The sequence below is a fragment of the Bemisia tabaci genome, chromosome 6 (genome assembly GCF_918797505.1).
Source record: "Bemisia tabaci chromosome 6, PGI_BMITA_v3".
NCBI classification, from domain to species: Eukaryota; Metazoa; Arthropoda; class Insecta; order Hemiptera; family Aleyrodidae; genus Bemisia; species Bemisia tabaci.
The window spans coordinates 2,550,623-2,563,299 of record NC_092798.1 but is presented as its reverse complement, the minus strand read 5'-3'; the positions used below and the strand labels follow the sequence as shown (position 1 = coordinate 2,563,299).

Here is a 12,677-nt window from a genome sequence, read left to right as displayed (position 1 = left end):
ATAATACATCCAATTGATAAAATTTCGATTTCATCGAACGCGATTTTACAGAGATAAAATTGCGACCAATCGTGCATGACATTATGACAAAACAACTCATCTGGTATGGTCATGTCCAGAGAATGGCAGGAGACAGGTTGCCGAAGAAGGTCCTTGACTGGGTTCCTCCTGGGAGAAGACGCAGAGGGCGCCCAATGAAAGGTTGGAGGGACGGGATTGAAGCAGAAATGTTGAGGTGCTCAATCCCCCAAGATTTGTGGTTTGAAAGAGAGCAGTGGAGGTTAGGAGTCGTAGAGCGCGAGGGAGTGATGTAAAGCGACTTGTATGTATGTGTAAAATTGCGAAAAGCAATCGCTCAGATGTTGATAATCCTAGCGATTTTATCGCCAAAAAATCGTCAAAAAATCGCAACTTAATGGAGGTGTTGCATATGTGAGGAATTTGCGATTTTGACTGTTGATTCCTGTGTAAAAGTTCGCGAAAAACACGATGATGCCACTGGTTTTCTCTGAAATCAACGTCCAAGCTTACAAAAAGCGCTCAAGTTGAGGACAAAATGGAGGGGATATCCCACGCTATCCTGAGAGTCCACCTCTACATCAAGACAAACTCTCCATGCAAAGATAGGGAACAAATACATTGACAGGGCTGCCACCTTCATTGGGGACTCTAAAACTGAAATCACGGCAACCCTGTCAATGTATTTGCTCCCTATCTTTGCATGAAGAGTTTGTTTGATGTAGACGTGGACTCTCAGGATAGCTTGGGATATCCCCTCCATTTTGTCCTCAACTTGAGCGCTTCTTGTAAGCTTGGAAGTTGATTTCAGAGAAAACCAGTGGCACCATCGTGTTCCTCGCGAACTTTTACATAAGAATCAATTGTCAAATCGCAAATTCCTCACACATGCAACATCTCCATTTCAGGACATGGCGATTTTTCCTTCGAGAAATGCTACCTGGGCGATAGAGGTACGTGATTTCGTACATGGGCCATCGAAATACGTCCATACGACGTTCTTCCTCCGGACAGCACCACTTCAAGCCGAATCTCAGTATCGGAGTCCGCGCGCGGTCGGTAACTCTACCCCGTCGTCGTCGTCGGAAAACCACCGCCACCAAAAAGACCGCGGGGGGGGGGGGGGGGGGGGGGGTTCGATTTCGAAGAGGTTCCTGTCGGTTAGCGAGTGGTGGCGTAGTGTCAGACCACTCGAGCTTTCTCGGCAGGGCGCGATAGCTTTCAAGTTTGCGCTTTGAGCTTTCGGGTCGGAGACATTCCGGCTCCACATTTCAATACGTTCGACCGGGGACCGGGGCTGCATCGAACCGATGGGGCTGGGGGGGGGGGGGGTTAGGGAGGAGGCGCCGGGGCGCGGTGACGAAAGACGTGAGGACACGTTTTCAATTTAACTGTTCACGATTCACCTCGCGGACGTAGACGTTCGACGTATATTGTTGCCTTGTTTTTTAATATACTCCCGTGTTCGCCTTTCACTCTCCCCGCCCCCTTCCCCCGCTTTTCTACACCCCCTCACCCCCTCCCCTGGTTCTCCGGCACCCCAAAGCGGAGCGGTCGTGTAGCCGCTATTGGTGTTTACGCCGCAGGCAAGCGATATAGCGTCACCTTCCGGCCAAAGTATCACAAGCGCCACACTGAAAAAAAATTCTCGGCGTTTTTACCACGGTCCGTTGGTACCTTTACCATCTCACTTTTTTACCAATTATTGGTAATTTTACCAAGACAGACTGGTAAGCTTACCTGAAAACCGGTATTTTTACTGTTTTTTCCAGGTAAGAATACCACTTTTATTGGTAATCAATTCCTGGTAACTTTGCCATTATATCTCGGTAATTCTACCACAGTCGATAAAAAATATTGGCATTTTTACCAAGGTCCAGTAAAATTACCGAGAAAGTTCAATAATTGGACGTATTTCTATCAAACGGAACTGTGTGCATTCAGACATGAGCCCTGAGACCCATAAGAATATATGCATAACAGGGCTTACGTCATAATGCACATCGTTCCGTTTGATAGAAATTCGTCCAATTTTACCGAGATTTCTCAGTAAAATTACCAATTCCATAAATGGTAATTTTACCAAGAAAAAATTGGGATCAAATAGAACCCTGAATTTTTGGTAATTTTACCCTTTTCTTAGTAAATACACAGAGATTTTTTTTTTCAGTGCATGCGACGTTTCAAAATGTCCGCCGCCATTTTATTTTTTTACAGAGAAATTGTTCAACGAAGCTCTGGAAGAAAATTATACTACAGATAAGTTGATAATGCGTTACAGAAATTATGAAATCTACAATTCATACACATCGGCGAAATCAAATGATGAAGATTCCATGAGAATAAATCGTCACCTTCCGCCCGAAGTGTCACAAGCGCCATGCGACGTTTCAAAATTTCCGCCGCAGTTTTATTTTTTTACAGAGAAAGTGTTTGACGAAGCTCTCCGAAAATTTCGCTGAATTTTCTTCGTGCTGCCGATAAAATTCAGTGGCATTTTCAGACGGATTGAACGAACAATTTCTCTATAAAAAAATAAAATGGCGGCGGAAATTTTGAAACTTCGCATGGCGCTTGTGATACTTTGGCCGGGAGGAGACGATATCCGTCGCAGGAAATTAGTCAGAACGGGCATTTTATCAAAGAGTCTCTTATCTCGATTTGGGGATGGATATTTGGTTTTTTGGTGTTTGCCGATGAATTTCCCCGAGAGGTGGTCGGTGACAGGGAATATTTTGGCACGAGAAAAACGAATTTGACGTCAGGTTTCTGAAAAACCAATCTACGGTCATTTTAAAGTTCAACCGGCTACCATGCATTTTTTAAAAAAAAAAAAACCGTCAAATCCGTCTTTCTCGTTCCAAAATACCTCCAAATATCGAGTTTCGGGCAAATGCATCGACAAAAACACGGGTGGCCAATTTTTGGCCCCTCCGAAAATTTCTGAGGAGCCGAAAAGCAGCTCTTTTTAACCTAGAGGTATCCTCCAAATTTCAAATCTTTACCTCAATTAGGTAAAAAGTTAGAGAAGATGAAGGGAATTTTGGATCACCCTACACAAAATCAAAATACATGAGTGTAAGCTAGTTTCCGATGGAGGGTACCAGGTACCATTTACCGTAAACTGAAAAAAAAACACATTGGATCTAGGATCTAGATTCTTGAATTCATTGACAAGACAAAATACTCTTGATTCGATCAGATTTAAGCTTAAATCAAAAGGAAATCTGCTCAAATTAAGAGGCTGGGTTCTTGATTTAAGCTTAAATCCGATTGAATCAAGAGTATTTTTTCTTGTCGATGTTTTTAAGAGTCTGGACTCTAGATCCGATGTGTTTTTTTTCCAGTGTAGGTAGACCTCTCTTATGCATACTTTAATTTTGAAATACAAAAGTAGGTAGGGGAAACGAAGTTGGTTGGAATGTATTTTTTGAACTTTTCATATCATGTTCTAAATAAAATAGGAAATAAAAAGAGTATTCTTGATAAGGGATTTAACTGTTTTATTCCCGTTTTAATACATTTTTCTGGCACCTGGTTATTTACCGATTTTTAAGTGTGCAAAGTATTTTAAACGTAGCTGATGATCGAAACATTTTCTTACGCCTTGTTAGGTATGATGAGAGGTAGATTAGTTTGCACAGACAAAAATAAAGCCTTACTGAGTAGGGTGAGAGGTAGATTTTTATAATAGAGATAGAAATACAGGTTCACTTCTAATATAAAGACTTGGGACACATTTCCATGAATCGCATAAAATAATTCTTCACCTCCGCTTAACTTGGTAAAAGAGAGACAAATTTTGATTTGGCATGTTTATAGTGCATTCATTATGAATTAAATTCTGTAACCCTCACTCTTTAAAATAAAACAGATTTCTTTTTTTCAAAATATGCTAGATGAATTATTTATGTATGCATGCTTTTGTAACTCTGTGTTTTAGGTTGAATTTGAAACAGAGCAGTTTGCGCAAACGGAATCAATGTGGGTTCAAATAATACTGTACTTGGAAGGAAGATATAATCGAGGTAAATCGGCCACAAAGGGAATTTGGAGCTTTGATACAAGGTGAAAGTGGTAACAAAATGAACAATGCAAATAGCTTATGCGCAAAAACACGAATGAATATTTGAAACTTTCAATAAAGAGGGTATGCTGAGCAAAATTAAGACTTTCTTGTATTCACATACCTCAAAAAACAACCAACAGAACTCGTCTCAGATTACTTTCCCTCATTTGCTGTGTACACGGGATAGGGAATTACATACAACAAGAGAGGAAAAGTAATCCGAGACGGGCTCTATTTGTTTTTCTCTGTTTAAAAATTTTGAACTCATATTAATTTTGTCCCCTTATTCTGAGTCTTAAACTCGGCTTTTAAAAAAAATTACTTATAGGTCCAGAAGAGATTATTCTGAGCATTTTTTTTAAAAAAAGAAGTAAATCGGATAATTAATGTCCGAGAAAAATGGTACAAAAACGCCAAGTCCATTTTTTTGAGTTCTGCCCTTTCAAGGGCCAATGTGACCCACTTGAAAAAAGTTAATTTCTGGAATGAACTGACTCAAGTAATCTTTTGGAGCGTTTTTAGAAAGTGATCATATTCTGTAAATCTGAGTTCATTGGCTATCAAAAGTATAGGGGAGTCTTAGTTTTTTGATCAGTATACCCCCTCAATTTTCAGCCTCGCTTATTTTTCAAGTTAAAACTAACTTCATAGTAAACTCGCCATAACTATTCATTGGTTAGTCGAGAATAATGTCTGGTTTCAAGTGATACGTTCTTCCGAAAATATAAATCGAAGAAGGAGAGTATCGTGGCGTATAAGCGGCTGCGTCTTTCGGGAATTCAGCTATCATACAGGGCGATCCAAAAATTCTGCACCACTCTTACGACCCCTAGGGTTTTATACCACATTTCAGGGTGACGCCCTTAGAATTTCGAGAGGTTTCAAAAGTAGTTTCTTTTGATCTGGAGGAACTCTCAAAGTTTCGATTCTCTATTCCGATTAGTTCAAAAGTTAAACGGGTGATGCCTGGTGCTTGTGGTGTGAAACTTTAAGATCACCCCGTATGCGATTCGGAAACTGATTGTGAGATTGGATTCCTCGTGGTGGAAGCATTTTAGTGCCTAAGTAATACTTAACGATATTAACAATAACAAAAAATAACAAGATACATTAACGAATTCAGAATAAATACATGATACAATAATTAGAAAGAACAATACTAAATAAAAAATATTCATTAGCTAAGGGTACATAGATGGATTAAAAGTTTAACAGATCTATACGTCCGCTGAAATGTCCTGTCTTTCATCGAGCTTACAATTAGTTCAATTTGACGCGACTCGTCCAGAAGCGCCTTTGCATCAGGCCACTAGATGATTGCAAATACTTCATCGTTTCCCTAATTTGTCCAGGACAAAGTAAGATAGTTTTGTGTCTAATCTCTCCGAGTCTTCGTGAAAACTTTTTTAGGAATACCATGACTTCGCATAATGCGCAATTCGGCGCCTCTGTCAAATCAAAACGAGATTTAGAAAAAAGCGAGGACACATTTCAACTGCATTAAGGAACTACTATTTCCGTCTGAATCAAATAATTATGAGTCATTTGTTCCCCTAAACAGATGCGCGCTTCTCTGCCGTACTAAGGAAGAACGCCGTATTAACATTCGAGATTTGCCAAATTTCCCTCGATAGAACATGTATTTTTGACGACATTTATACGTATTTTCCCTTGAAATTTTCGGATGTTTCAGATTAAATTGCGTACAAAATTGTCTGAAATTTTTGGAAAATGATATTCGCGTGGCAGGAAGGAAGTGTAACTTCAGTTTTTGATGCTTTAAATTGGAATTTTAGTTGTTAATTATTCACAGAATATACTTTCAAACTAGTTTCTATTGAAATCATGAATTCGCAATTTTCCCAGTAAATTCGGTATTTATAGGAGGAAACGTGGCAACGTCTGAAGGCTCATACGGTATTCTTCCTTAGCACGGCAGTTCTGTGGATGAGCCAGAAACAGTAGATCCTTACTGTGAGAATGTGAGATGCAGTTCTGTGGTTGCTATAATTAATATTTGTGCTGTAAATAAGTGGAGGTAAATAATAGCTCCTTTAAAAATCCGCAAATTACATAGGTCTGAAATCTGCGACAATGGAGCTAATGAAGAAAATTAAATCCTTATTTAGGGATTGCGTATTTTGCACGAGGACTATACAGGGTGTCCCATGGTTAAGTACGAATATTGAAGGAGTTGATTCTTTGGGTCAAAAAAAGACGTTTTCGTGGTATTATTTTTTTCAAGAAACGCTTTCCTTGGGGGTCACGCCTCCTAAAGTTGGAGGAAAAAAAATCTGTTTTTTAACGCTGTGACAATGTTTATCAACCAATATTAATGAAAATTGGTGACTAGACGCAATTTTCAGCGTTCTTTTCATTTTTGATCACCAAAAAAGGAAAAACTCATTTTAAAGGGGAGGAGGTGGGTAGAGGGGTATTGAATCTAAAAGTGGCCAAAAGTAATGTTTCTAGCGACAAAAATTTATTTTTGATGGCACCACTGGAGCCAGCGTTGAAAACTTTTGAGAAAATGTATCTTACATATTTTCGCTATGACTTATCGTTTTCGAGACAATTGCAGATAATAAGGGGATAATAGGGCCCTCAGAAAAGCGTTTTTGGAAAAAAAAAATTACACTACAAAAACGTCTCTTTTCGACCCAAAGAATCGACTCCTTCAATATTCGTACTTAATCCTGGGACACCTGTAGACTTGCGTTACAGGGTAAAAAATCCCAATCATAGCGTTATGTATTTTAAGAACAATTCCTACTTATTTTTAACATACATTTTTAAAAGCTTTTGCTGCTGAGGAGCAAGTAGAAGGAGACAGGTTCTGTTCTCACTTGTGTGTGCTCGATTCATGCGATTCATCCAAGGCAGACAAGATGATGTAATCAAGTTAATAGAAACTTAAACTATGGTACGATATCATTTGGAAATCAACAAGTAGCTTAATTTACCTCCACGAACCTTGAGCCATTAACTAAACTAATTTCCATGACTAGGAATGGAATAAAAGGCCACACCCTCTCTCACTTGTCAAAAATTTAGCAAGAGAGTCTGTTTTATAAGGTACACACCAATCAGAAAATCGCTACAACTCACAAGGGAAAAAAAGAATAAATACATTAATAAAAAATGAAAAAAGAGATATCCTGGAATTCCTTAACCTAACAAAATACACGCGTACATCACGAACTGAATTTACGACAGTATGATAACGCTGGTTTACAAAAAAGAAGAAAAAACAACAGGTTAACGTAAAGAGAAACGCACATACGAGAATCCTGCCGTACTAAGGAAAAACTCTGTGAAAAGATACAAATGGCGCCATATTTCCCCGTATAAAAAAATTCATAAAAGGGAAATCATGGGTACAGTTTCATTTTAAATTATCAGCCTCTCAAGGTTGAGTGGCAATACCTCATGTTAACATTGGCTGTTAAAAAAAGTAAAAAACTGGCGAACTGCAAAAAGGAAACAACTCGATCTAAATAATAATAAAGAAAAACAGTTAAAATATCCGCAAAAGGAAACACTTTTTATCCTTTTTTACGTAGAAATTGCACTTTGCGCCTTCGCAATTCTTATTGCATTATACAAAAAAACCTTTGTATCTTATGTATTTGTAAAGTTTGACATCATATTATACAGAAATATTCACTCAGTTTTTTTATGTTGCATATTTTCCAGTTTCTTTTACATGTTTGGCGTCAAAGTGAGAGATTTTTAGAATTTAACAAAATGATTATGCCTTATATTTTTCATACGATTTTTCAACGTTAATTTCACACAAGTTTTACTTAAAAATGAGCAAAAAGGGTTTTTAAACCGTACCAATTGACAATTTTTGGGGGTGTTCGATTAAAGCTACAAAATTACAGTTCTCGGGAACCAAAAAAAAATTATAAAAAAATAACCCAAAAAAATGATAATACAAGTTTTCTAAAAAAAAAAATCGTATTTTTCCCGAAGAAATCTGGCAGCATCCGTGCGTGGTTTTTCCTTCGGACGACAGAAATAAATTTAAATCTAGAGTAGACATTACACGGAAACTAAAAGCGGACTCAAAACCGTTAGCCTCCACGGCTTAATATTACTTACAGAGAGAGAGCAACGAATACTACAAAAATACTGATGTCAGTCTAAATTATCCTTTTATCAGGATCAACCGCCCCAAATCGTGCTGAGCGGAAGATCGACAGGCTGTAAGCATCCAAGTTCCGATCCGAGACTAGTTCAAGACCTACACACAGTAAAAAGTTTAATGAGTTATTTGTAAAGTGTCAAATAGTCACCTTCCGGCTAAAGTATCAAAAGGGCCATATGATGTTTAAAAATTTCCGCCACCATTTTATTTGTTTATAAAGAAATTGTTGGTTCAATCTGTTGGAACATTTTACTGAATTTTTTCGGCAGCACAAAGAAAATTGAAACGAAATTTTCGGACTACGTCGTTGAACAATTTCTCTATAAAAAATATTTTTACAGAGAAATTCTTCGGCGGAAATTTTAAAACGTCGCAGGGCGCTTGTGATACTTTGGCCAAAAGGTGACGAAATGACGGATTATATCAGGAACGATAAGAGAGGGATGGATTGCTGTCATTAGATTCATTGGTGGAAAGCTTTACAAAGTCGCAAATTTCCCGAATTCACTTTAGTTATTAATTATTAATATGAGAGTGAATTCAGGCACTTTCTTGATACCTGCGTCATTTGAATTTTGAATAAATTGTACAACTCATCGAGGTCTGGCATCTCCACGCTTTAAAAAACTCCTTCAATTCTGCGTGTATGCAATTTTATTTGCAGCGGCATTAACGACGGTGCGCCAATTCTCGGCACTCTAATTTGGACTGCATTTTGCAATTGGGAGCTATAATTTCTGGCTCTCATATTTGTAAATATATATCTGGCTCTGGTATTTTATCTTCTAGAATCGATTTTTCACGTTAACGAGTCGATATATCAATCGCTCATATCGAATTTTTGCGATTTTTTTTTCAGGAAAATCAATGATACATTGGTATTGATATTAGTTATTCTCCATCCGAGAAAAAACAAATTTTGAGTTTGAACACATTTCCAAGGTTGCTTTTCCCGAGGACAATCAATACTTTACGTTACTCGCGACCTTTCTTAAAATTGGAATTTCCTTTTTAAAAAACCAGAATTTAATTTTTTTTCTTTTTAATCCGCTGACAGTAAAAGTTGAGAAAAGTAGGTGCCAATTCAGAATTGATTTCAAAATAATAGAAAAGAAACTTACCCGAGAAAATTTAAGATGACCCCAGAAATCAGGCTCAAAGATGAGTCTGCAACAAAAATAACGAAATACGTGACACAAAATGCTTGCTGATACCTAAACCGCACAGAGCAGCAAAATAATAATGTTAAAATAATAATAAAAAAAGCTTCATCAGCTGAACTTTGAAAGCATATAAATCACTTTCCGTCAGTCAAAGATAGCTACGGATTGTTGTAATGTGAGACATCTACTTAGTTTGCAAAAAAAATTAATAATAAAAAATAACATAACAAAAAAAAACAGTGAAATTAATTAAACATGCAAAATCACTGACAATTTAACACAATTCCTGGCGAAGAAAGGAGGAACGATTAGTTTTATTACGATTGGAAGAATTGAGGCTTTCTTATTGAGCATAGTGGTCTTGAAGAATAAAAGAAAAAAATATAAAAAGAAAAAAATGCAACAAAAATGTACTCAAAAACGGTTTGCAGGGGGTGAATCTATGGTAAATGTTGACTTAAAATCGCGGAAATACCAAATCTTGGCTGTTTCTGTTTTCGAGACATCACAATTTGAAATTTCCATAGCAAGGCGAGTTTTCTATTGATTTTGATCTGGTTTTTATTCATTTGTCCATTGAATCTGTGTCGATCGGTTACCGTCGATCCAATTACGTTTTTATTTTTCGTTCGATTCATGCTAATAGAATACATACCCTCTCTTTGCATGCACACTCTCTATTACACTCTTTTTTTTCAACTGAACAATTCACCTTCTGCTACGTCTGCTGCAATTGTTGTTGCGAATATGTTGTGCGTACTGATTTTAACTTATTACATACTCGACTCTCTGAAGGCGTTTTAAACGCGCGGGTAGCTCAATCTGTTGGAGAACGAACGAAGTAGGAAAAGAGCGATTCATTCAATCTCACTTCTGTAGTTCTCCAACAGATTGCGCTACTTGCGCGCGTAAAACGCCTTCAGAGAGTCGAGTATGTAATAGGCTAAAATCAGCACGCACAACATATTGGAAACAACAATTGCAGCAGACGCAACTGAAGGCGAATTGCTTCGACACAAAAACGCCTTCAGAGAGTTAAGTATGTGATGAGCTAAAATCAGCACGCACGACATATTTTTAACAACAATGGCTGCGGACGCAGCTGAGGGCGAATTGAAAACAACCGTGTAAGCTAAACTTCCCGCCAAGACTGAAAAAGCGCCAACGCCATAATGATTGTGAAGCAAAAAAAAAACAAACAATGCGACAATGTACCCAAAAACGGTTTGCAGGGGTAGAATCTAGGGTACATGTAGCGTTCCCAATGCTTCAAAAATTGAGTGTGGAGACTTCCACAACTTTACTCTGGCCAATATCCCAAAACGTTATTTTCATCTATGAATTCTGAACTTTTCTCCACGTGTCTTATCATGACGAGGATTTTTAATGATCTAAAGGGAGCATGGGCCTAGCTAGGGGGGTCCTGGGGGGTCGTGCCCCCCCCCCCCCCCCCCAGAAAAAACCGGATCCTCCATTCCTCACCCCCCGCTCTCTTCACCACGAGAGGTGGTCCCATGCCCCCCCCCCCCCCCAGAGAAATTTCCTAGCTACGCCCCTGAGAGGGAGTAATGGTAATACTTCACGATGCTTTACTTGGCTTTTCAACCATAGGCGTACCCCACCTTTTGATAGGGGGGATGTAGTGCCAATACCACCGAGGGGAGAGGGGTCCAGGGGCCCTTCCAGGAAATTTTTGAAAATTTAAATATATTTGGGCGTATTTGGAAGCTTTCGTGACTCAGATTTGCTATCAATTTCTGCAGAAAAATTACTTATTTTTTTTTTTACTTTTAGCACAAAATACTTTCGAAATGTTGAATCCAATACTGCCGCGCTAAGGAAGAACGCCGTATGAACCTTCAGGCGTTGCCAAATTTCCATGGATAAAACACAAATTTCCCGGTAACTTTATGAGTATTCTCCTTCTAATTCCTCAGATACTTTGGTTCGCAATTTTACCTGAAGTTCCTGAAAATTCCAAGGAAAAATATTCATAGCACTCCTCAAAAATAAACGTTTTATTGAAGGAGAACAATGAAAGTTTAACGTTTGAACGTTTTATGAACATTCGAGAGTTGCCAGAGCAACTCTCGAATGTTCATACGGCGTTTTGCCTTAGCGAGGTAGAATAGATCCGGAATATTTTTGAAATTGTAATTCCATTTGCGCGCATTTTGAGGCTTCGATGATGAACCATGACCCTTCCCCCCCCCCCCCCCCCCCCAATGATTTTAGAGGATATACTATGACTGAATGAACACGGCTTTTTCATTTAAGACTCTACATAAAGAGAAATAATCATCCTCGACATTGGTCGACAACGACATGTTGTCTAGACAGTCAAAACGCCTTCACTTTCGTGCGTATGCAACACGGACATCCGTGCAGCTCGAATAGTTGTATCCAGAAGCTAAAATGAAATTCGTATGGTGTTTGTCGAATTGGATACTAATTAAGGGCGCTTTGCTTGTTTCTCTCGCTTATTTAAACTTAATTCCAGCGTTGCCTATTGTTCCGATGAAGTAAAATATTACTGATTTTTATTGCTACATTGTCAATTTTCCAAAAGATGCATAGGTAGATTGTTTGAATAAATAACAACGTTTTTGTCGTACACTGTGGGGTACGATCCCTACCATCTCTGATCTAAGGACGACGAATATGGCAAAGTTGTTTCATGGTTGCTTCAAGAGAAAGTCGAGCGTGTATCTCAACATATTTGTATCTTTCTCGCTGAGGAGTTAGAAAAAAGTCCAATTAGAAAATGTGTAATTCAACCTACGGTTGATTCAGAGCCCGGTGCAGTAGGGGTCGAATTCTGCAGAAAGTACGAGTATGTCTTACATTACTGATTGCTTCAGGATCATCGAATTGGAGCACTGATGGACTGAGTTAATAAAAAAATGAATCGATGATGGAATAATTAAAACGGCCGGTCAAAAGTTCTCGCATAAAGTTCCTCGGCAAGGCGTTGACAAAAACAAAGTAAATTTTTCTTCTCAAGTTTTTCTTTATTTAGGTATTTTTGTATGCAAACGACCCTCACAAACATAACACTAAAATGTTGTGGATTATTCAGCATTGGTTACAGAAAATTTTAATTCCCCGCTCACCAGAAAAACCAGAGTCTGCTTAAATGAAATCGCGTCCCACAACAGTTCTAGCAGGCTTCTCAATCAGCGTTCCTTTCCTGCCTTATGTTGTTTAAAGGGTACAATGGTACATACACAACTACACAACGTGGAACAGCAAGGCCCAAGTTCAGAGATTAAGG

The 12,677-nt window shown here is 38.4% G+C and overlaps 1 protein-coding gene across 1 annotated transcript in view; it reads right to left on the bottom strand.

The window, feature by feature from the left end:
• Positions 1–3,504: 3,504 nt before the first annotated feature.
• PIP5K59B (Phosphatidylinositol 4-phosphate 5-kinase 59B) overlaps positions 3,505–12,677 on the bottom strand; it is a 47,286-nt gene continuing 38,113 nt past the window's right edge. Inside the window, exons 20-21 of the mRNA XM_072301825.1 lie at positions 9,362–9,407; positions 3,505–8,336 (exon numbers count right to left, since the gene is read on the bottom strand). Of these exons, the coding sequence (XP_072157926.1) occupies positions 9,396–9,407 (12 nt within the window). The 3' untranslated portion in view covers positions 3,505–8,336; positions 9,362–9,395. The remainder of the gene's footprint in view (positions 8,337–9,361; positions 9,408–12,677) is intronic.